The sequence below is a fragment of the Trachurus trachurus genome (genome assembly GCF_905171665.1).
Source record: "Trachurus trachurus genome assembly, chromosome: 8".
Taxonomy (NCBI): Eukaryota; Metazoa; Chordata; class Actinopteri; order Carangiformes; family Carangidae; genus Trachurus; species Trachurus trachurus.
The window spans coordinates 25,396,363-25,420,784 of record NC_139905.1 but is presented as its reverse complement, the minus strand read 5'-3'; the positions used below and the strand labels follow the sequence as shown (position 1 = coordinate 25,420,784).

The window sequence follows — 24,422 nt, the reverse complement described above, 5'->3', positions numbered from 1 at the left end:
GCCAAGGAGTCAGAGAGAAAGACAGTTGTTCATCCTCGCGACGAGGCTCGGGCCCACTTGTGGGCAAACATCCAGGCCGCTGAAGTGCCCTTTAAACCCGACCAGCTCCGAGGAGCGCTGTTCAGTACAATAAAGTAATATTAATCAAGTTTATAGTTAACACAACACACAGTTTGGCAGCGAACTGTGTGTTGGGTTAATGATAAATCATACATCTCGTTCCAATGCATTCTGTTATTATTCAGAGGGTGGGTCTGCCTGACGGAGACTATAATGGGCCTCCAGTCTCGGTGAACTTGAGTAACCTTAAATAATTACCCGGTCTACAACCAAAGTTAATAATAGAGCACAGCAGGTGCTGCAATATACTGTACGCCTGCGCTTATTTGAATTGCTAAGATGCTTAAGTAAATTTTTCCAGGAGATTCAAAAATAAGCCACCGTTTGTACCAGGGGGTGTCCCAGTCTAATTAGTCAGTGTCTGATACAGATATCTCAATGTAACTAACTCACTCTCTGAGAGTTCATTATCCAGTTCCAACTGTAAAGCTGCGAGGGCGGCACGCAGCGACACCGAGCCGACGACGTCCAAATAAAACAACCTGGGGTCACATCTTTGTGTTCACGTACACTGACGAGTTGTTCTGGGATGAGTGTGTCTCCATGACTCAGCTGACAACATGTGTAAGTGTTTCATGGCTCTTCAGGCTCCATTAAACAAACAAGTCAAACTTGTCCAGCCAAAACTAAACTTATGGGCGCATAGAAAGTCCTGGCCTCATTTGCAGTTCAAAATACAAGCCTTGAGTTTTAATCCCTGTTGAAACAGGTTGATCAAATAATAAACAATATGTTATCTTGTACACAAAAAAAAGATTTTAGATACCTTACTTAGTAGTCTTATGACCAGAACTCAAATTGTCAAAGCAAGTTGTCAATCATTAGGACCATAAACGTACTGTGTATAAAAACACATGAGTTTCTTGTGTTTAAATGAAATTAGGTCAGGCATTAACAACAACAACTCCCTACAAGTAAAGGGTGGTGTCAAAGACAAAACCACAGTCGATAACTGAGAAGTGCTCAATCATATTTAGTAAATAAGCAGCCAGTTACAGAGAATCTTTCCTCACTTCCTTCAAATATGTCAGCAGGGGGGTTGGGCTAAACTAAAACTAAACTCAAACTGCTTCTCGGCCACACTCGCACAATTCTGCAACCACAGAAACAGCTGAAGCGCTGTGGTAAAGTCTGATCAAACCGTGCAAAGATAAAAGGTGTGCAATTCACCTGAAGTTTTTTTTTCCCAGCATCGCTTGTGACCAATATGAAGAGCATAGTAATGGAGATCTGAGAAACTAACTGTGTTTTACTGTAGGTAGGTCATGGGTCATTGATGCCACCATTTAATACACACTTAATAAAAAGATGCTCAATTTTCTTGTTTCTATTTTTAAGAAATTGCATGACATTTTGTGAAATGTGCTTGTTTGCCTTCTGGTGCAAAGTCAGATGATAAGATCAGTAAAACTCAAATATCTGTCAGTTAAAGGGATAGTTCAATATTTTGCCAAAATGTTGAACTATCCCTTTAAACATGAGGTAACAGCAATCAGTCTGACAGTAAGAAAATCTGCCCACCAGCGCATTTTCAAATCACTTATCACTTTACACGTTGTTGGTTTAATCTACTGCATAAAAACAACGCATCATGTGCCAGGCTGTGTTTGTGAGGAGTAGTTGCCAGGCAACCAGGAGACTCCTGAAAGTTTCCAGTAAGGAGTGAATAATTGTATTTCACAAAACTTTTCCTCTGAGTCAGGTTCATCATCTTCCAAACATACATCTTGACGCAAGACTGAAAAAATTGGTCCTTGATTCAGCAACTGCCCATCCTAACTGTGGCAGCTAGTCTAATGACTTTAAATCCATTTAGCTACCTATATAAGAAGACATTTGCTCAGATAAGGCCTTCGCAGAATACACCCTTAAACGTTTCTATCTGGTGGCTCACAAAAGTGAAAGAATGGCAGCCCATGAGGAAAAGCAGAAATAAAATATTTGCTTGGCTGGCAGTTTTTTTTTTTTTTTAACCATACAGAGAGGAGACAACTGCAGCATTGTGTTGGACTGAGCTCAGTCTCTCTGTTCCAAGCTGAGCCAGCATTGTGCTATCACACTTCTGTGGATGACAGGCATTCCCTCACTCTCTCTGAGGCTTTTTCTTTTTTTTTTTTTGTCTTTTTAATCTGATTGAACCACAATAGTTGTAGGAGTTCCTATTTGAGAGGCTAAGGTCCAGGCCGGAGATTATCTCCTCCACAGCTGCCACTGCAGACTCCCTCCTCCCCCTTTCTTTCTCTCACACACACTCAAATATTATAGCACTTCCATCCACGGTAACCATCGGTAGCTGTCAGTCACACAAGACCCGCATCCACAACTATTAATCCAGCACCGATCTCCATCAACTTGTACAACATCTTGTGTTTTATCACCGTTAATAATCATGAGTCATTGTCTGTACAGTATAGATGTATTTGTGTACAGATAAGGAGAAGTTGTAGAGTTCATGACATCATCAGTGTTAACGTCAAAGCTTTCATTTGGATGGGGTCTAACCGACGGCTATGCACAGATTAAATTGAAATCCTTACTTTCCTTTTCCTGGACACCTAAATCTGAGCGTCACAAAGAAAATCCTTTGTCACACTAAATGTGTTGATAAAAAGAAATGGCCACATTGACACAAGTCGTATTTGCATGAGGTGCACATGGGGGCCGCCTTGTGGAGGTCAGCGGAGGTGGGAAAGTGAGGTTACATGGTGAGAGCGACAGTGGGGGCAGAGAAAACAAGATGCTAAGTAAAGCACATGTCTGCACAGTCCACACGGGATTGCAATAAATCAGGAGCAGGGATTACCCTTGAGTGTGAGTTAATCTGAGCGTGCGGCAGGTCAGCCAGATAGAAAGATAGACAGGCTAAAGCTTCGTCAGAACCTCGGAGGACGAAGCCCGGCGTCGGTGTCTGCCAGGATCTGTTTATTTGTTCGGCGCGGCGGCAACTATGACAACACGAAACACTGGTTAGTTATCTAATCAGACCAAAAGAAAATTATCAGTTACAGAAGTACCTGCTCGTATGCAAAACCAGAGTCAGTCAGCCACTGGTAAAAGCAGCCAATGGACCAAAGCTGAGAGGAAATGCACATTTTAAGAAACCCACAGAGAGCACCGCAGGTCCAACATGGAAGACCTTTTCTGCCTCTATCCTCGTTTCTTAACCAACACGAACAATGTGGTTTATATTACATAATACTAAAATCACGATTGCACGGAATCAAACCGGATAAGAAACTTTGGTTCTTTGCGATTCACCCAGGCGACATATCAGCAAGGCAACATTAAAAATTTGACGCCAGTTCACGTGCGAACACTAAACTGGGGAAGAGAAACCATCAACATGAAAACTAAAATGTAGAACTACAGCAATGGCATCATGACCATACCGGACCTGCTTTCAGGACAAGAGATTTCAGTTTGTTTTTTATGTTGTGCTGCCGGTTTAAGAGGCGGGGGCTTTGAGTCGGTCCTATATAGTAAATGCACAGTATTAAGGTAGCAGGTGGGTCTGGCTTATAGGAGAAAGTATAAGATGATTGAGGAGAGCAAACACACTAACACAGACACACACACAGATGTACTCAGGCATCCATGTGTGTGTCAGAGCCAACTGTGTGGCTGTCCAGGAGGAATGGCATTTGAGGCCTGATATTCTGGCACATGGGCAGCGGTAGTGACCCCTGAAGAGGTACGAGGACATACCCATTCACTTTAACAGTACACTGTCCAGGAAAGAGACTGGGGCATTTGGCTTTTGTTTGTTTAGGATAAACACTGAAATCTGGACTGCTCTAAACTGATGATGGAGAGACTTAAAATCACAGACAGCAGGTCTGGGGGTGTGATGGGACAGGGGGCGTGTGGTGTGTGGTGTGAAATCCCAGACAAGTCTGTTTTTTGCTTTGTTTGGCAAAACAAAAACCCGTCAAATGGAGTTTGACCTCTTTAGCTCCCAGCAGGGAGGCTGCAGACTAAGACCAGGGCCGGGCCACAGCCAGGGAGGCAATGAGTGTCACGCTGATGTAGGGAGAGAAACAGAGGAAGAGATTACAATGGATTCAGGCAAATGAAGGGCTTGTAACACTTGTAATTAAAATAACGCTGCAGGCCATTACCACATGGTGAGCCTCCCTTATAGAGAAGCAATTGTAGCTTCAAACACACACACTGTACCTCCGGCCCAGTGAATAAAATCAATGTTTGGGACACGGAGCAGAAGAAGCTGACCGCAGCAAGGCCACCAACTCTTATACAGTAGTGACATTCAACATTGAACTAATAATACAGTATTAAAGGTCCAGTGTGTAATATTTGTCATGGTTTATTAGCAAAATCTGAATATACTACCGATGAATATATTTGTATAAGTGTATAATCGCTATAAAATAAAATCTGTTTGGTTTTCATAGCCTTATAATTCTTCTTTTATATGTGCATATCCACCTTTTTCCGAACGTCAAAAACGTAAGCCGGTTTTGGTCTTCCGGTAGAATTTTATGTTTACGTTTCCATGGTTTCGGTAGTCGCGGTAAATGCATGGATCTTTTTTTTTCAATGAAAATCTGTAAAAACGCATGGATCATCACACCAGCTTTTAACAATGGATATCACACAAATTGACATCCATGTTAAAAACCAGTGTTAATAGATCCATGTGTTTACCGCAACTTTGACAACGACTGAAAACCATGGAAACGTAAACGTACAGTTCCACCGGAAATGCAAAACTGGCTTCCGGTTTTGACCATAGATGACGTTCGGAAAGTTGTGGACACACTGGACCTTTAACACCACAATTGAGCACTTTGTATTTTCTTGATATGAAAATATCAACTAATCAATAAATTGACCTATCATTTTTGTTGTGGGTTATCAATGATTACAAATATTTTCAGCATCAGCTAAGCTGTAGCTGATTACAAAAATTAAAAAAAGTGAGTGTCTCATGAAAACTGGACAACCTATTATGATGTCTGGGGAGATGAGGAAGCTACTGGCCATAGCAGATGGATGAAAACAGTGAAAGGCTCAGTTTGGCTTAGCACCACTTTCTCCTCTAAGCATAAATTTGACTCGGGCAACTGGAGGCAGGATCTGCTCTTACATCATGATGTTGTTTTTCACAGCTTGAGTTCTCAGTGCTGTTTATGTTGGCGATGCCCTCTAATGACTCCAGCTTTAAAAAAAGCGACAAAATCTGTTGTGCAGTCAACAGATGTGACAGATTAGACGATTGTGTGTATTTTGGAAGAACCGATGCAGTCACGTAGCATTAAGAATGGGCACGGTGCCGCCTGATGCCAGCGCAGGGTTCACACGCTGTCATTGAAGAAATCATTAACACACATTTATACCACTATACATCACTGTGTTTTTACGACATGTTAGTCAAAATCAGACTTCTGGCTTTCTCTTCTTCACCCATATGCTGTGCAGAGTGGGAACTAAAGCCGAGCACAAGAGGGAGAATGACAACGTTGGGTTTAAATACAGCCGTCAGTGTCTTTATGGCACATCAGGAGGGAGTGATGGTGGTGATGAGAGGGAGAGAGACCTAATTACAGCTCTCTGACTCAACACTCTGCTACTGAGATTTAGAGGCTGCGAGGACAGAAGTAGAAGAAGCATGAGAAGAAGAAGAGCGGAGAAAAAAAAACAGGACACAAACAGTGACAGAAGACAGATCAAGAGATGAATAGCAAAAAGCGAGAGAGAGCGACAGAAGCTGTGAGAGAGAAAGAGGGAGAGAGCGAAAGAAGAGGACAGAGAAGCACTTTGAAGAATCACACTCCTTGTGATCAGCTTAGGAAACTCCTCAAGGGCAAATAACATAAAATGAGGGCATCTCTTTTTCAGAGCAGCCAAACTAGCTATGTTTTATTCTGCAGAGTGCACTGTCCTCCATCTGCGGGAGCTGGCTCGCTAAATGCCATCAATGCACCGAAAAGAAAAGCTATCTTTACCGGCATCCTTTATCGAAATATTCTCTTTAGTAAGGAAAATATGAGACAATTATGAAAATTAAACCTTTGTTTTGGTTGGTGGTTTGTGGGGCACATGGAGATGACATCTAGTAAGTGTGAGTAACGTCAATCTGGATTTTTATGTCCAGGGGTGGTGATCAAAAGACCCCGGAGCCGTCCTAATTCCTGCTTTAGATGGCTGATTAAATGAGCTACACAGCTTGCCTGCAGTGGATTACAGAATTAGAGTGTGTCTACGGTGACCCCATCATTAGAGGTACATGTGCACCATCATCAACGATTAGGAAGGAGTTAGGAGCCATGCAGCAGCAACAAAATAAAGCACTTAGGAGCGCGATCACAACAGCTCTTAATGTTGTAATCTGTATCTGTATCTGACACTTACGGGCAAAGGTTTGGTTTTTTTAAAACCCTTACGCTATTGTCCGTCCTCGCAGCCAGGAGCGGTGAACCAAACTAAAATTGCATGCATCACCTGCAGTGTCGATCGGTTACTAAAAATGGAATCGAGGTTATCACAAGCTATAATGCTGTTAAGCCGTAAGACACTGAACAACTCATTAATTAGGACATGATTCAAATCATTAAAGGCCCTTCAGCAAAGAGATACAAACACAAACACTGTGTCAGGAATCACTTTTTATTCACTATACAGTGTTCCATCTCCATTTTAGGCCGGGTGTTGAACTTGGTGCGAAATCTATACAATATATAGCGCCAATCCCACAATGCAATGTGCCTTATTTTATAGATATGACCAGTTAAAGGGACTACAAGGAGTTTTGGAAAGCAAAGTGTTTTCACACTACATTTCCCATGAGCCTCCTCGCACACAATGAAATTCTTGGACCGGCGCAAGACAGACGAAAGCGAAAACATTTGCCAAGAATGTTTTAATTAATCAAGAACGAAAGTCGGAGGTTCAAAGACGATCAGATACCGTCGTAGTTCCGACCATAAATGATGCCAACTAGCGATCCGGCGGCGTTATTCCCATGACCCGCCGGGCAGCGTCCGGGAAACCGAAACTAGGAAATGCTGGGCAAGTCGACCACTAAACAATAATATCAGAATAACAATATATTTATCGAAAATGGAGCCATTAACAAGTGTGGGTAACGTAGATTCATCCACATTTATATGAGACTCTTTTATAACCACAAGCAAACTCCTCGGGATCTCTTTAAGAGAAAAAAATAAAATACTGATGGTTAAGAAATGCCCACAACCTCAACTCACTGCTGGGAAGTAGTGTCTGAGTGAACAAAGGTGTAACTGCAGACTAAGCTGCACACTGACTGCCTACTGCTCTGTCCAGTTCTCCAACACACCTGTACTGCTGCTGCTCTTTGTGTCTACAGGCTGTCCTTGAGCACAGACACTCACCGCTCTGAGCTAGCGAAGAACAGAAATAGAGGGAGAGAGAGAGAGAGAGAGAGAGAGGGAGTATCATTTTAAGAGAGTGGGTTTCAGCTTCCGTCCAGGCATGAGTGCTGACATATTAAACCTTGCCCAGTTGAGCAGCTATTAGGCCAGAGTGGGTAGTTGCTGGGACAAATCAGTGTCTGCCTGCCGGGCCTGTTGCCGTGTGTTGACTCGGAGCCGTTACCTCAAATACGCCGACACACGAAACAGGCCAACGACAGAAAGGGAGAAAGGCAAAGACAAGGTTAATGCAAACATACTTCCCTCCATTACCAAGCTATGGCAATATTTGCAGTTTCCACATCTCTGTCCATTGGGGCTGCAAACAGCTGCATGCAGGTAGTGGTGTCACAAGCAGAAAAAAGTTTGGCAACTAGAGCCCTGCTGTTGTGAAGTAGACCAAGTCTACCTTATATATTTGTCTTCTACTGTTTTACTAATGAAAATCAACTAACAAACACAGGTTGCGTGAAGAGGAAAGTGGCACATGCACCATCTCTGTAAAAATGGAGTAAACATTGTGTACCTTGAATACTGAACTCGTTTCAGTTTTTACAGCGTCATGTTGTTTTCTGTAGCAGCCTGATTTCTCCACATTTGTTTACATCATATTGTGTCTGAAGGTCCACCTGTTACTTCACAGCTCCAAGCCAGACAGTGTCAGCTGTCTGTTTAATCCCACTCTGACTTCACCTTTTCACTTTCCAGATGTTGCATGGACGTGTTTTAAACTATTTCATCATGTATTTATTCTTTCATTTTACATCACATAATCCCATTTGCAGGACCAGAATGAACTATGGTATTAATCTGAAATAAATGTGAGTGTTTTTTAAGTTTAGATGCACTGCATGGTTGTTTGGATACTAGCATTTACAGTTTTTTCTTAATTTCTAAGAGGTGAGAGAGACAGCTCAGGATTTTGCTGACTGAAGTAGGCTAATATCTGTTGCCTTCATGTGTAAGTGTCTTGATGTGTGTAGTATGCTATCAGCAAAAGGTCAATGTGCTGAGAGGGTTAAGCATCATCAATAATTTCTGACAAATTTGCAACGTTGTGGCAAATTTCTGTAGTGTGTAACACATAAGCTTTTGATGAAGTAATGTTACTTTCATAATGCTAAGAAATCTATTGTGAAATACATATCCTATGGTAGGACTGGATGATATAGAAAAAAGCATATATATAAAAAAAATAATGCTTTTACTTAATGACCTACTTTTAATAAGGAGCATACAAAAACTGAATATAAATTCAACTCTTTATTCAACCACCTTTTACCATAACTGAAAGTTGTAAAAGAGTAAAAGAAATCAAGTTAAGGGACCTCACCTGACTGATGTAGGCAAATATCAACTCCCCCTGGTCCAGCCTAGCATCACTATGGGCTTTACAATGCATCAGCTGGTCGGAAAAGAGTTGGTTTATCTGGAACTAGTGCTACAGCGGAGCCTACCGACTGTATGTGGAGGAGTACTGAGTGAGTTGGTTAGTTCCAGATAAACAAACTTTTTCCGACAAGCTGATGCATTGTAAATATCTTCTTTCTATCGTATATTCTCTAACTGGTGTATTATTTTGAGACAGGACTTCTTGTAGGCTGTGAAAATACGCTACGCTGAATAATTGTCCCTCATTGACAGCCGCTCTGTGCAAAAAAAAGAAAAAAGAGAGAAAAGCGGAACTATCCCTTTTAGCTACATGATAGACTATTATGAAAAAGGGAGGGAAACTGTGTTTTTCTATCGAACTTTTTATCGGCCCATTTCTTTTCTGTCTATCGATCAATATATTGTTATCATATTATCGTCCAGGCCTATCCTATGGTTATGCTTTGTCATGGAAAGCCTCTGGAAAAAAGGTTCTCTTATATTAATAGGGTCACAGTTTTAATTACACAAAAGAAAAGAGAAAAACTGAGTCAGAATAATTTACTTATCCGAGCTTTCTCTCCAGAGATTTTACTCTTAATTAGTCTGCTCCTTTTCAAATGTGAACATGCACAGCGTCTTGGACTCCAGTGAGCTCCTGCGAGGCCTTTGGCAGCGAAAGTAGGGTGACTCTCAACTTCATCAAAAACTGCAAAATGTCCAACCGAGCAGCGATTTATTGACCTTTCGGCTCCACAGTCAACTGCGCTGCTGACTTGAACTTGGTGTGTTTGTGAAAGAAAAGTGTCAAACGGTGGGATTTGGATCTGGGTTTGGAGCTTAAGACTCTAATGACGGCTTATGGGTCTTTCGAGTGAAGTTTGTATTTTCAGGACGTCTAGCAGCGCTGATACAGCTCTTCCCCTCTCCAGTGGTCAAGTGGATGGGGGAAAGGAAATCGATACTCTAAGCACTAATAGGCGATGAGGGAGCCATTAATCAGAGGGAGGGGCGGTGGGCCTTGGGAGAAAGTGTTGAAGTAAGTCGCTAAAAGCCTCGGCCTCCTCTATAACCCAGCCCCTGCAGAGGTACAAGATGTCTGTCATAAGCCAAGTGAAAAAATAATGAGTCCTCGGTGAAGGGAAGTTCTAACTGTGTCAGAAAGGACTGCGCCGGTGCTTCTCAGTGTGAACTCAGGGCTGTAGTAGTGTGGTAGGTGTCGGCTGCTGCTGGAGTTAGCTGGAGACACAGGAAGTTGCTGGGGGTTGGAAGACATCAAACAGGATATGAAAACAGCTCTGCAGTAGCATTAACGTAAGCACACACGGACACACTGCTGCTGGGACAGACTAGACAACTTAACCACACGTGCTAAGCTCAAGTGGCTCCATCAGGTTTGGGACAGCTGGATGAGTGGGTGGGCGGTGGCTGCAATGTCAGTTCTCAAAGAAAAGACTATTTATGAATCTCCGTCAAATCCAGGTTGAAACTAAAGTTACAAATGTTTATTCATTTATAAAAACACCTCTCTACTGTTCTCGAGTACTCCATCTGTAACACTTCCTTTGAAAGTCAAATCTCGTCACCACTCTTTCACTTTGTGTAGCTTTCCTTTCAAGCTACACACAAAAGTCTGAATGGACATGTCGCTATCTGGACTATTCAACATGCACCTTGATGTCTGCTGCAGTTCCTTCTTGATATTTTTATTTCTCAGTGCAACAATAGCTTCCGTATTCTCTTTTGTGAGCTGACATTTACATCCTATAATGACCATAGAGCATCTTAATGATCTCCACAAAAGCTCTGTTGGTGATCTGTTGGCAAGCTCTCATTCAACTCCTGTGGTGACAGTTTACGGCTTCCTATTACATTAATAGCTGCAGTACAATATTGACACAGTGAACAAGGCTCGAGTAGAGTCCGAAACAACTAAATGCTTTGAATCTGTAGACAACATTTTGCAGAAGGTGGAGAGGCGGATCTTCCATTACACTACACGGACAGAGTTCAAAGATCTGCTGACGGGAGCTAATTCTGCCAGCTAGCAGGGCTGTTAATCTTTATTTATTTAAGGAGGAAATGAGAACAAGTGTGCAGTGCTCAGGGCAATGGCCACCCTCTACTGTGGCCTCCACATGCCTGCTGCTTTGCCTCTAGACCTGCTTTCCGACACAGAAAATGTCACTGGGCGAAGCTACTGTAGCATACTCTGGGACAGCCATAGAGGTGTGCGACATATACTGCCTACTTGTAACGTACATGAAAGTCCTCATTCGCCCAATCCATGCCTCAGAAGCCAATCAGTGGGCGGGATTCATGTAGTGATAAGGTGATCTCTCACAAGCAGTCAACCATAACACAACATGGTCTCTAAGGCTCAGAGCAGAAAACCTGAAAGTTGACTCATATAATGTCTCCACACTTGAGTTTATTTAGGGAGTCTCTTGAAGGTCTAAGTTTATAGAAAATAAACACTGTGTCCATCCATAGATGTCCTGAGTTTTACAGCATTTTTCAGCAGAAAATCACATTTTAAAGGATATCGTCAGATTATCATTATTGGAACATTTTTTTAAATAGTAAAAGTTAGTTTTTTCCCTCCTTATCGCCCACCACTAGACAGCCATCACAATCACAATCACATGTGTGGGCTAAAAACCACTAAAAAGCTGGTTGATTTGGAGCACATTTGAGACCTGACACTGGACCTTGTGACATTTGTGCATGTGAGCCATGACACCACTGTGGGGCATGATGAATGATATCATCCGTCACCGACCGTAATCTGCTCATCTTCAACTCAAAGCAAGTCAAGCGGTAACATTAAAAAGTGCATGTGTGTGGGCCTCAGTGATCAATGGCAACTTCTAACAGAAACCAAACATTTTTTTTTTTAAAGACCATAAAATTCAAAAACATGAGTATACAGTTGGATTTATACATAGCTCTTTTTTTTTTTTACCACCGCCAGTAACCACCTTCCACCTTCCCTTTTTTCGTCTACGCATGATGGGAAATCACACTGTGAAACTGAACTAGTCTGCATTATGCAAATTTGTCACAGGCCCACACACATTTGTACTGTGAGATGTTGTACATAAGCTTGTGCTTCAGAGCTGTCAAATGTCCTCGGGTCTGGATGTAATATTTAAGACCCATCATCGTCAGCCTGTCTGTCTCTAGATTTAGAACAAGAGAGAAGTTAAAGCAGTTTAACTACTTGAATCTGGCTGCAAAGATAAAACAGGAAGGTAGTTGCAACAGCTCCGTGTGTGCCACGCTCTGATAAGGAGCAAAAGCAATACGCAGAGTAAAAATACACACCTAGTGATGTCGGTAGGTGTAGTGAATCAAACGCTAAAGGCTCTAGCATCTGTCATAGGAGGGAAGTCCGGCGGGTTAGCGGCCTCGGTTGTAGTGTGACGGTCTCCTGCGCTGCTCATGAGCTGACAAATGATACAACTAAATGTTGGCGTATGACTCAAGGCTGCAAATTAGAGGTCGAGCCTGGTCTGAAGAACCAGCTGTGTGAGTCACGGTGACACAGTGCCTGCTAGCTGGCTGCCTGTTGTGGAACCCAATTACTAAATATCTTGGTGACATTAGACACTATTGGGTTTTTTTTTCTTCCTCGTGTAATTGAAGCCCATTAGTGCTGTCACAGACATTATTAATTCAAGGAGACAAAGCACAACAAATGTGTTGTGGGGGAAGAACAGCGGCTCAGTCAAAGTAAAGGAATCACTCATCCAAAGACAAGCAAATTGAATTCTCAGAGGGATTTCACAGTTTTCTCTTCAAAAGATTTACAGTCTTTATACTGACCTCATTAGTAGGTGATCTGATCGTGAGGGAAATTCTCATACATTTTTTTCCATCTGGTGCGATGCTTAATCTTGCTCCGCTCATAATCACACACCTACATGGGTATTATGACAAGTGATCAAAGATGGCACACACACACACCTCTCATAATGATTAAATAGGTCGATACAAGAGGATTTCATGTCCCCAAAACAGCCTTTTCATCCTGTTAGCGTGCAGACCGTTGAGATGGATGCTTACATAAAAGGCATGTTCTAAAAGCAATTGAGACGAGGAGGAAAACTGCTGTGTGGCGGCGTGGCACTGAGCCAGAGCTGGAGCCCCCTAATATTTGGCTTTCAAACACAATGCTTTCTACTGAGTCACTCAAACTGTAAGTAACTGTACTGCTACTACAGATGCTGATCATAACTGCTACTGTATCGATACACACTGCTTTTCTGTCACCACAGCTCAATATACATGTTGTAAATACTCACAAATGCAATTTAGTCCAGTAATTTTAAGCCAAAATGGGAGTCACCCTCGAACAAATTGCAACAGAAGCAAACTCAGCTGATTTTGTATCCTCAACATGTCCTGAGTGAGGGAGAAAAAGCCCCGGAGATTCCCATTAGGGGAAAGTTTCGAAAAAGACCAAAATAATTTATGCAAATTCATGCAAATTTGCTCAAACAATTTAAAAAAACTTGTAATACATTTTTGTTTGTCTTAATGTAAGTAATCAACTGGTTAATTTTCATGGAGATATCTAAAGGTTAAAATTTTTACCCTATTCACGTGAGAAAAATAATTAATAGGCGTATGAATGGGCTATGTTTGGGTCTTTTTCAAAACTTTCCCCTAATGGGATTATTTTTTTCCCCCTCACTCAGGACATGTTGAGGATACAAAATCAGTTGAGTTTGCTTCTGTTGCAATTTGCAAAAACCTTTTTTCATAAAATGACTGGACTAATTATGATGTGAATGAAAAGGAAGTAAAACAAACAAACAGATTTTCCTGTGTGCTCATGAGACAGCGGCACAGCCACCATCTCCCAGCGATACTGGAAATGGTGAGAAGTTAAGGATGCTACATACAAGTAAAGCCTTAACACGGGCCTGCTCTCTCATGAGAGGGAGCCTTTGTCTGAAGAGCAGAGCTGTTTAGTATTAGTATCAGCAGACAGATAGCACTGGAGATGGAGGCAAAGGAGCCACAACGATCCACCTCTAAAGTCTTCCTTCAGATACTGCTGCTCCAGATCCTTGTCTACAGCGTGTCGCACAGAGAAACGTGTACATCAAACCCTGTTTTTGACCATCAGTGTAATTGAGAGTTGCCAATTGAGAGGAGAATTTAGTTTAGTATTGCTGATGTTCAGACAGCTGTTATGTAACCAAACATCCAACTGCTCTAAAAAGCAGAGTGCAAAGAGCAAAGTGAGATAGTGAGCAAGAGAGACCAAAGTGCTGTAGCATTATTTAGTACTGATCTCTTAGAAGCGACTTAACAGGGCAGAAAAAGTATCGGACAAAAGGTTTCAGCAGCCACAAAGGAAGAGTCACAGCTAAAACCAGACCAACCTATGACACACTTTCAAGGTATACCTGTGCTAAAATTACACCAGCTGGTCATGAATTCTTTACAGACCCATTTTATACTTCTCGGTAAATCGGCACCAAAAAAAAAAATTCAAGACCGATGGGTTTTCGGCTTTTTTTTAAGGAAAGGGTTAAGTCAATTCTTTTCAAATAGGACCAACAACTCATTGATTGTATGTGCCAGCTAGTTTGAAAATCGCTGGATCAATAAATCCAAAACTGCAACTGACAACAGTAGCCTTACAGTCCCACTCTAAATAACATTTAATATGAGTCCACTGTTGCAGCAGTGTGTTTTGGTGAGTGACAGGAGCTTGTTCCATCTTGTTTCCCAGAGATTACCAAGGGGGGAAACATTCAGACTTGAGACTAATGTATGAGTACTGCAAAGAGGAACAAGAGAGGAACACAGGATAAAGGAGATGAAAGAAATGGAGAGGGGGATGGTTTCTGACAAACATCATGCCACTCCATTCAGTCTAAAAAAAAAGTGAACTGGTCCTATGGGCAAAGCAGCCAACAAATGATTCAGATGAAATGTGGACAGTGCTCGAGGCAACACTGATACAGGCTTTCCTTCCCCATTTCAGTTTCTTTCTCTAGGCAGAAATAACCTGCAGAGCATTGGAGGCTTTGACCGTTTGTGCACTTACAGTAGCCACCAGCAGGGTCCAATATATTGGGCCTGGATAAATGAATACCTTGTTTTAAAGCCAGCGTGTGCAGCCGTGTTTCCAATAAACTATCACAATTCTTTTGTGACAATATACACGTCACCATTGCGTCATAGTGCGTCAATAAATAACAATGCTCATCATCGGATTGGGCCACTATGGGGTTGAGCAATTATTGTGATTGGTCAGTGACAACCAGTCCCAGCTCAATTTCATGATGTGCACTTCAAATACCAGGAACACAGAAGAAACAACAACAACAACCAGCCCACTGCTGTAGTGGGAGTTCTCCCAGCGCTCCTGATGACCAGTCAGACCACGGCAGACAGCTCTGCTCTAAATGTGATAGAGAGAGAGAGCAGCAGAGCAAGGAGGGGTTCAGCAAATCAATGTGCTACCATGAATCAAAATTTTACCCATTCTAAAAAATTGTAAAAAAAAAAAAAAAAAAAACAGAGGAATAAAATCAATGTGTAGCAGCCGGTATCAATGATGTGGTTGGCCACCACAAATAAATCAATATATGGGGAAACGCTGGTGTGGCAGCGGCACCAAGGTCAGACATTTTACCAAATCCACAGAGTGCTATTAACTGTATCTGAGTATAGTAGTTTGGATTGAGCTATGTGAAACCAATGGAACTTGAAATCACAAAATGTAAATGAAATGTACTTTTTGTTGAACCTGAGGCTAAATGTAAAAGTAGACCTGCTCGTGTAAAATAGGTTGAATCTACGTAGAAACCAAAGAGTTTGTTTTCAAAGAGTTTTTTGTATATTTTAGTCATTTATGCAAAATGACCTAACTTATCACTTTCCTAAATCAGCAGACACGCAAACGGCCTGTGAAACACTGCTGAAAGCAAGAAGCACTTTGTAAGGAAGAATAAAAAACAAGAATTGAGAGCAGCAACCTGGCAAATATATGGGGAACTAAGAAGTACAATCTAGGTTTTTAAATGATGCCAAAATGAATAGAACATGCAACATGTTTCACCAAAACAATATTCAGTTGTGTCTAAATTACCCAGGAACCAAGAGGCACATCTCATCCCTAATGATGTCAATTAAAGGAAAAAAATCTGTGGTATTTCCCATTAACATTTGGACTGGAACTCTGCCATCTGGTAAAAAAAAGCTTGAGGTTTCCCAACAAGACAGCTGGCCATAGAAACGAGAGGAAAAGTACAGTACCTTCTCCTCTCTTATGCAAATTTAATAAGAACTCATATTTAGCTCAGTGTTTCCTGAGCCGTCTCTCTCTCTCACCCTCCCTCACACGAGGCCCCCCTGGTGAGATAAGACGTCTTTTCGAAGCTCAATTCTCAAAATCTCTCATTCTGGGAAAATACGGCACTCGTCTCCTAGAAGAACAGTCGACTCATCCACACCAACTGACGTCTTCTACATAGTACATTATGTTACAGGACACAACCAAATCAAGCTATTTCATGACAGCGTTACAAGCTGCTATGAAGCAGTGTTGCACGCTACACACATCACTTGCACAGGGGTGGGCTCCTGTCACATGGACTGGAAACTACCGAGCCCTTCAGACTCTGTGAGGAATATACACGTGGTGGGTATTTGTTTAGATGTCACTATTGATCCCTTATGAGTCTGTAGTAACATTTGTGCTGATAAGTATCGTCTCATTTCAGTTTTCACTACTGTACATAAAATAGATATCATTAAATACAAATGTATCTATGTTACATCTACTTGTATGTCAAGGAAAACGATATATTATGTCAAAGATTGAGTCTTGCATCCCTTAAAAGGACACATTGTCCTGGAAAATGCTTCCTTATTACAGTGGACCGTTGCGTCTGCATCCCGCAATCATGGCTTTGACTCGAAGTACCAGGATTATGATCAATGAATATAAATGCAAGAATCAGTGTGAAGCAAAACCGCAGTATATACTGTATTTTCTAATATTTCAGCTTCTTCATCGAGGTGATGACATCAAGCCTTTCCTCACAGAAACAGTTAAGCATAAGCTTCTCGTGCCTGAAGATATGGACAAGCCTGAGGTTTCACACAGATGACTTTAAATAGCTCATAATAGAACAAAACCCAAACAAAGGCCTTGGAGCTCTTGCCTCTTGTTAATCACAGTGCCTTCAGCGGTGTAACATTAGCACTGCTCCTTTACAATGCTTTGCTATTGTACACTAGGCTCCAGCATCTAGGGCTAAAATTTTGTTGTTCTGTTGCCACACTTAATTACCATGCGCACCATCACATGATGCAGCAGTGTGTTTTGAATTTTAGGCTATAGCCCAGTTTAACTGCTCTATTTTCTTTTTTTAAAGTGGTTTATGTTTAACTAACACATCAGTAAACCACATGGCAATAAACAGAACAGACAGAATAGGTAGATAGGCTACAACTGAAAAAGAAGATATTGATCTTCATGTAGACTTAACACTGTAGTGTCATTTGGGCAATTATATCAATGTTATTGCCATTTCTTTCCTTTTTTTCCCCCTAACAAAATAAGATTACTTTCTGAGTTTGTGACCGCTAATGGTACTTTCATTTACCACATGACAGTTGTGATGAATTACACAGGAAATAAACACACAACCATTAAATATTCTCAAGAACTTACTAATTATGAGTAATGCATACAAGCCCTAACTTCCAGTGATCAAATAGCTGTCACTTACTTTAAGGACTTCTCCACGCTTGAAACTAAGCTCATCATCAGCAGTTGCTTTGAAATCGTATTTGGCAATGGCCTCCATGGTCCTTGGCTGCTCGCTGGAAAACTGCTTGGTTGTGGTTGGTGTGTTTCAGGGACTTGAATAAAAAAAATGAAAACGCTTATCCAGGCTTCTGTGGCCAGATGCTTCTCTCCGAGTCTCTCCTCCCGTCTATGACCCGTTCCTTAGCGGTTTAGACCTCACATAAAGGTCACAGTAGGGTACCTGTAAACAAGAAACAATGTGATGTTCAATCAGGCTAGTTCAAATAGTTTGTTTGGCAAGTGTTTGCTTTGAGATGTCACATTTAATGCATAAAATGAACAAAATGCAGTGAAAAGAAAGTATTTATGATAAACTCCAGTGGCAAATCTATGTTAAAGTGGGGTTCAGGCTGGCTGCTACTGATCTGAGGAGGAGAGCTATTGATGCAAAGTTCACCATCACAATCAGCAACAGTATCTATAGCCTATATAGCTTCTTGACAGCCAACCATCTGGCACAACCAGTGGTAAGTCAGTATCCTACTTAAGCACAGCTGAGTTACACTGGTTAAACCTGCAGTTACTTAGTTAAATGGATAAACCTACGTTATCCCATTAAGTTGTTTGCTAATATTATGGACGTGCAGCTCTGATGGGTTCACAGTAATTCGAGTCTGCGACTATTAAGGCCATTAAACCTGACAGCCGCCTAGATAACAGCAAGAGCAACAGATGTATGACAAATTATATACACACGCAAACTTTGTTTGCTTTTTATTCAAATTCAACCCATCCATCCCCACTAATATTAAGCTCATGCGTCAGCCCAGACAGCCCTGAAATGTGAGCCTTGTAGTTGTTTACAGTATTACAAACAACTCAACTCATGACTACTATAGCCTCAGTAAAAACAAACGGAAAGAAAGCACATCAGTGACAGGGGGTATTAAAGACGATTATGAAAAGGGAAGCTGAAGTCCGAAGGGGCAGACCTGCAATTATCCTCTAGAATGTGCCACCCTCTGATGGCTGTTTCCTGTCAAAATAATATAAGCCTAAAACATGTCCCAATGAGCCATTTTAAGCTTCAGACCGCGTTTTTCTACCGTTTTCACGCGACTTCCACTGAATCGATTCCGTTCCAGCGAACAGACTGCGCCCTGTGTTCTAGAACGCTGGAGCTAGCATGCCGGCTAACGGTCGGGTAACAATAACTGCGATGCAGTGTGGTGATCAAACTTCACCGATCAAATTTACTACAACAGGCAAATTAGCGATGATACGACTCTAAACAAGTGGCCGGTTTAAAACACACGCCAGATGTTTGTCAAAGCTCCGGGCCTGCTGGCTGGCTTCACGTTGGCAAATGTGAAAAGGAAGAAAACACCTTTTTTTTCATAGCGCAAGCTGTTGTTGCTAGCTCAGAGGCACAGTTAGCCCAGCTAACGTCAGAGAACTTGACTAGCCTGCGTCGTGAAAGGAAACAGCGCACAACTTTTACGAGAGGAGAAAGCGTCAGTAAAACTCACCACTCGAGATATTCCGTTTCAATGTTGCCACCGTAACAAACGAAAACCTGTCGTGTAACTATCAACTCCCTGTTTCCTCTGGAGAGGCAACAAACGATGTAGGTCTAGTGTCGCTTCCACCCCGTCCTGCGAGCCTAAATCTAGCTACTAGCATAAGGTTTGCGACGTTTGTTTCCGCTTCCTTCCACAGCGCTGGGAGGGTCTCTGCTGTTGTGACTGGAGCTCCTCCCTGTCAGTCTGCACCAGGGGTCTGTCAAACCCACCACAGACCTGTTACTATGTTACTATGTTACTAACTGTCACCCAGAACTGCCTTCAATTACACCTTTCTCTCTCTCTCTCTCTCTCTCTCTCTCTCTCTCTCTCTCTCTCTCTCTCTCTCTCTCTCTCTCTCTCTCTGTGTGTGTGTGTGTGTGTGTGTTATCTATCTATCTATCTATCTATCTATCTATCTATCTATCTATCTATCTATCTATCTATCTGTCTGCCTATCTGTCTGTCTGTCTGTCTGTCTATCTATCTGTCTATCTATCTATACAGGTTATGTCTGTCTGTCTGTCTGTCTGCAGAAGTTCCTTCCTATGTCACTCATTAAATATTAAGTCAGGGTGAAACAAAGCAAGGTGGGGCATCAGATAGAGTGTGTTGGAGCATTTAAATACTATTAAATTTATGGCTGTGAAATCAAAGTCAAACTGTTGCCACAACAGTGTTTTACACCTGCCTTTACCAGATGTCCTATAGTTAATAGTAGCCTAAGTAGAAGGCATGTGCTCTGCTGCTGTATGCTGCACTTCACTTGTCTGTAAAAACTGTAGGTCATGTGTCTTGATGTTATCTATCAGTAAAAAAAAAGTGATGGTAAAAGAGGGCACCTTAAAACCAAACCACCAACTTCACCACACACTCTCGCAGTTCCTGTCATTTACACACACACACACACACACACACACACACACACACACACACACACACACACACACACACACACACACTTTTTATTTGATGGTGTTCTAGATTACTTCAAATTAATATAGCCTATAAGGAAGGATAGGCTATAGCCTATAGAAACTCGCCTCATATAATACAACTGCATCTTCCGCATGTGTGTAAGCTGTTAGCCTTATCCCACTACACAAAACACTATTTGACAAATGTTTTTAGACATTCGGTCGTCTTTCGTTGTTTTCATTTTTTGGACATCTGCTTTTGATTGTGACTTGTCCATCTGTGACAACAGAAGCGTGTTAATACCTTGACAACACTGACACCTAGTGGCCGTATCGATCCCTACCATCACAGCCTCTGACACTTTGAAAAATAGATGGCTCGCTGCTCTCTGCAAACGAAATCGCCTTGACTGGGGAAAAAAGTCACACACTAATGAATCCATACGATATGTGAGGACAAATATCATTTTTAAATTCAGCTGGCCAGTAGAGGAGAAACGGGCAATATGGGCAATAAGATAAGAGCAGCTCTGTGATCAGAGATGCTGAGGTTAGACGAGACGAGAGAAAACTTCACCACCCCTCTCTCTCTTTCTCTACTCACTCACTCACTCTCTGGCAGCTCAGAGCTTCAGCCTGCATCGTCTCTCTGGGCTGAAACACCATGAGAAAGTATAAACACCACGGTAAGAGGACTGACCCAAGTTCTTCCGTCGCTCTGTTCCCCCCTCCTCTTTTGGCGCGTGTTAGGTCTCGTGCGGCTGAGTAGCATAATCCATGCCATCAAATTAGTTTTTCAGTTAGCCTAAGTGAAGCTACATTTTAATCATTCTGTTTTTGTGCTGTTCTCGTATCTAAACAGGCTATTTTAAGTTTTATTATTGGGATGGACTTTGCCTACATATCGAATTCATCTTTTTCACCCATCAGTCTCCAGAATCCAGAAGAAGGTATGTTGTTTATTCATTCTTCTTTTTTTTCTTCTTTTTTTTAGAATAAGGAGACTATTAGAATTTCACTCATTAGAGGATGTTTGTGTTATATCTATTTAAAACATATAGGTGTTGAGTTTCTATTATTAGCCTATTATTTTGTTCATATTTGATATTAGGGAGTGATTATTGTGAACTTCATGGCTCAGATATTAATAATACAAGGGATATTAATTGGAAAATAAAACAAAAACAAATCAGTGAATCAATAAGTGACTGATGGGGAGCATTCTCTTTGCAGATCATAACCAGTACAGCAATGTGCTCATGCCCAGCATCTTTGGTGTCATCTGTTTCTTTGGGATCCTTGGAAACAGCATAGTCATCTACACCATAGTGAAGAAGACGAAGCTCTGCTCCCAGCAGACAGTACCAGATATATTCATCTTAAGTTTGTCCATCGCAGACCTCCTCTTTCTCCTCGGCATGCCTTTTCTCATCCACCAGCTTGTGGGTAACGGCTCCTGGTGCTTTGGTGGCACCATGTGCACTGTCATCACAGCGCTCGACTCCAACAGCCAGATTGTCAGCACGTACATCCTGACTGTAATGACCCTGGATCGCTACCTGGCCACCGTGCATCCCATCCGCTTCAAACACGTTCGAACCCCCTTCATGGCCGGGGCAGCGGTGGCTCTGGTGTGGGTGTTTTCTCTGGTCTCCATCACTCCAGTCTGGATGTACACAGGACTCATGCGCCTCAAGGACGGCTCAGTGGGCTGTGCCCTCCTGCTGCCCAACCCTGCCACAGATACATACTGGTTCACTCTCTACCAGTTCTTCTTGGCCTTTGCTGTGCCTTTGGTGATCATCTGCGGGGTCTTCTTCAAGATTCTCCAAAACATGTCATCCACAGTTGCTCCACTGCCCCAGCGCAGCCAGAGGGTGCGGACGAGAAAGGTGACCTCTATGGCAGTGGCCATCTGCCTGGCGTTTTTCATCTGCTGGGCCCCCTACTACGTCCTGCAGCTGGCCCACCTGGCAGTACAGCGGCCCACCTTTGCCTTCCTGTATGCCTACAACATAGCCATCAGCATGGGCTACGCCAACAGCTGCATTAACCCGTTCATCTACATCATTTTAAGTGAAACGTTCAAGAGGAAGTTCATTGTAGCCATCCGTCCGTCTCACAGGGGTTTCAGAGTGGCCCCTGCTCTGGCTGACGGCAGCGTGAGTCTGAGGATGGCAGCGGACGGCTCCAATCCGTCCCACTCGCAGTCATCAAGGGAACTGCTTCAGAACATGCTGCCTGTCACTGTGGCTGTGCACTGAGGTGGACAGTTGACCTGCAAGCCAACAAATCACCACCATCTGCCACTACTGAACAGAGTGTTCAGTAGATTCTGTTTCCATGAAGACAAAGACAAAGGCCATTCAAAATAGGACTCTGCTGAAATATACTATACATTTTGTGCATGGTTGTTATACAGTTTACAACATTACAAGACAAGTTCAGCATCAGTTATTGTCATATTGGCAAAAATAAGAAAAAAGTCAGTATTCCTCCACTTCCTCATCACATTTAAGATGCAGCAAACTAAAAACTGAGTCAGAACAATGAAAAGCAACAATTAAAGCATAAGTAAGTGATATATTTGTGTTAATATAAGTCTTAAATAGTTATATCTTCCGACAGCAATCACTTACATAGAGTGTTTGGACCGAAACACGGGTCTCTCAGTCCCTCTGCTCTGCTCTGAGCCGAGGAGAAAACATTTATCGTATCCTACAGTTTTTATCCAATGAGGAGAGAGAACGGCATGCAGGGCTGTGTGTGCAGCCAAGGGACGCCGTGAATGTGGTGACGTAGGGACGAGGACTGTTATGGTGCATTCAAGGAAACTCGTAACTCGTGTTTTTCCGACCTGTGAAGTCGTACCAGTTCGATCTGGTAAGAGTTCACGGGTCGGAAGTTACGAGTGGCAGTTATAGTGACTTTCACAGGTAAAACAGGTCGGAAAAACACGAGTGGGTTGCCTGGAACGCTACAAAGTCGTAAGTTGTGACTTGAAGCTGTAATTTACGGTTTCAAAAGCCTGCCTGGAACGCAGCATTAGCCAAAATGACCGGATCGCTTACTTCTGCTTTAAAAATGGCTGATCATTACTGTGCCTCCACATATTTTTATTTTATTTATTTATTTGAATATATTTCTACTAGAAGTGGTTTTGGTTGTATTTCAGTCATTTCAGTACTGAGAAAAAGATGGTTCTTGTATCACATATGGCACAATAAAGGCATACAAATGAAAAAGAAAAAGCACACAGGTTAATAAAGCCTTCTTCAGTCCACTGTAGTTCACTGTTTATTAGAAAAATATTTCACTATTCTGCAAACCTTGACCCTGTCCCTTATAACAATTACTATTATATGAAATATCATTTATAAAGCAGTTGTATATTGCAGTCTGCAGTCACTGTTGTTGGGTTAGTACAAAAGCTGTTGTGCATTTTATTATATCTGTTGTGCAGTTTGTCAGTGTTGTGAAACAGATTGTTCCATGAATAGCAAATATATGGTTGATATATTGAATCCATTTTTGACAGTTTAAATGTTGTAGTTTTTTTCTAGATTGTGCATGGCAGAAAAGTGTCATGTGAGCCTTTTCCTGTGTCACTGCATGTAGGTTAAAACTCACTGTATTGTTGAAACACAGCATTTAGCAGTGGAGCACCATTAGAGATTGTACAAACAGTCATGTAATTATTAGACAAAGTGTGAAAGGCTCACTGGCTCCCCTCTTAGAGGACGTGCTGCTCTTCACATGCCATGTGACTGATGTGTTTAAATTACTAAGTGGGGACAGATTGCTTGCTCTCATTAGCAAAGACAGAATGTCTGTATCACCAGATGAGTGGTGTGAGTCTTTCCTGTGGGAGGTGAAGGTCTACAGGTCCTGATTATGTTACACTGATAACGCTACATGTCTGATTGTATTTATTATCCAAAGTGACATTAGAGCATAATGTGTGGCCACTGTGGCTTGTGATGCTGTGATGCACTTGTCACTGTATTTTTAAGTGGGTGTTACTGTGATGTGAATACTAAGTGAGCCTTTTTGTAACTCGTTGTATTTTTGAACTGTGAGCCAACACCAGTCGATACACTGTACTGATATGCATTAAATGAAATAAAGTGTTGAACTCTGGTGAAAAATCTCCATTTAACTGCCTGCAAGGTCATGCATGTGAAACATATTCAGACAGTTTCTCAGATTTTCCAAAAGTTGCTTCACTCTACAACCTCGAGATGATGCATATGAGTTT

General features: G+C 42.0%; 2 protein-coding genes across 2 annotated transcripts in view; one reads left to right on the top strand and one right to left on the bottom strand.

The window, feature by feature from the left end:
* Positions 1–19,349, bottom strand: part of grb2b (growth factor receptor-bound protein 2b) — a 33,202-nt gene extending 13,853 nt beyond the window's left edge. Inside the window, exons 1-2 of the mRNA XM_083977321.1 lie at positions 19,215–19,349; positions 17,666–17,926 (exon numbers count right to left, since the gene is read on the bottom strand). Coding sequence (XP_083833447.1) covers positions 17,666–17,743 — 78 coding nt within the window. The 5' untranslated portion in view covers positions 17,744–17,926; positions 19,215–19,349. The remainder of the gene's footprint in view (positions 1–17,665; positions 17,927–19,214) is intronic.
* Positions 19,350–21,402: 2,053 nt separating this feature from the next.
* mchr1b (melanin-concentrating hormone receptor 1b) lies at positions 21,403–22,428 on the top strand (the record flags this gene model as incomplete). Its single annotated transcript, XM_083976620.1, has 1 exon — positions 21,403–22,428. The coding sequence occupies exon 1, from the start codon at positions 21,424–21,426 to the stop codon at positions 22,426–22,428; it is 1,005 nt and encodes a 334-aa protein (XP_083832746.1). The 5' UTR covers positions 21,403–21,423.
* Between the last annotated feature and the right edge of the window lie 1,994 nt (positions 22,429–24,422).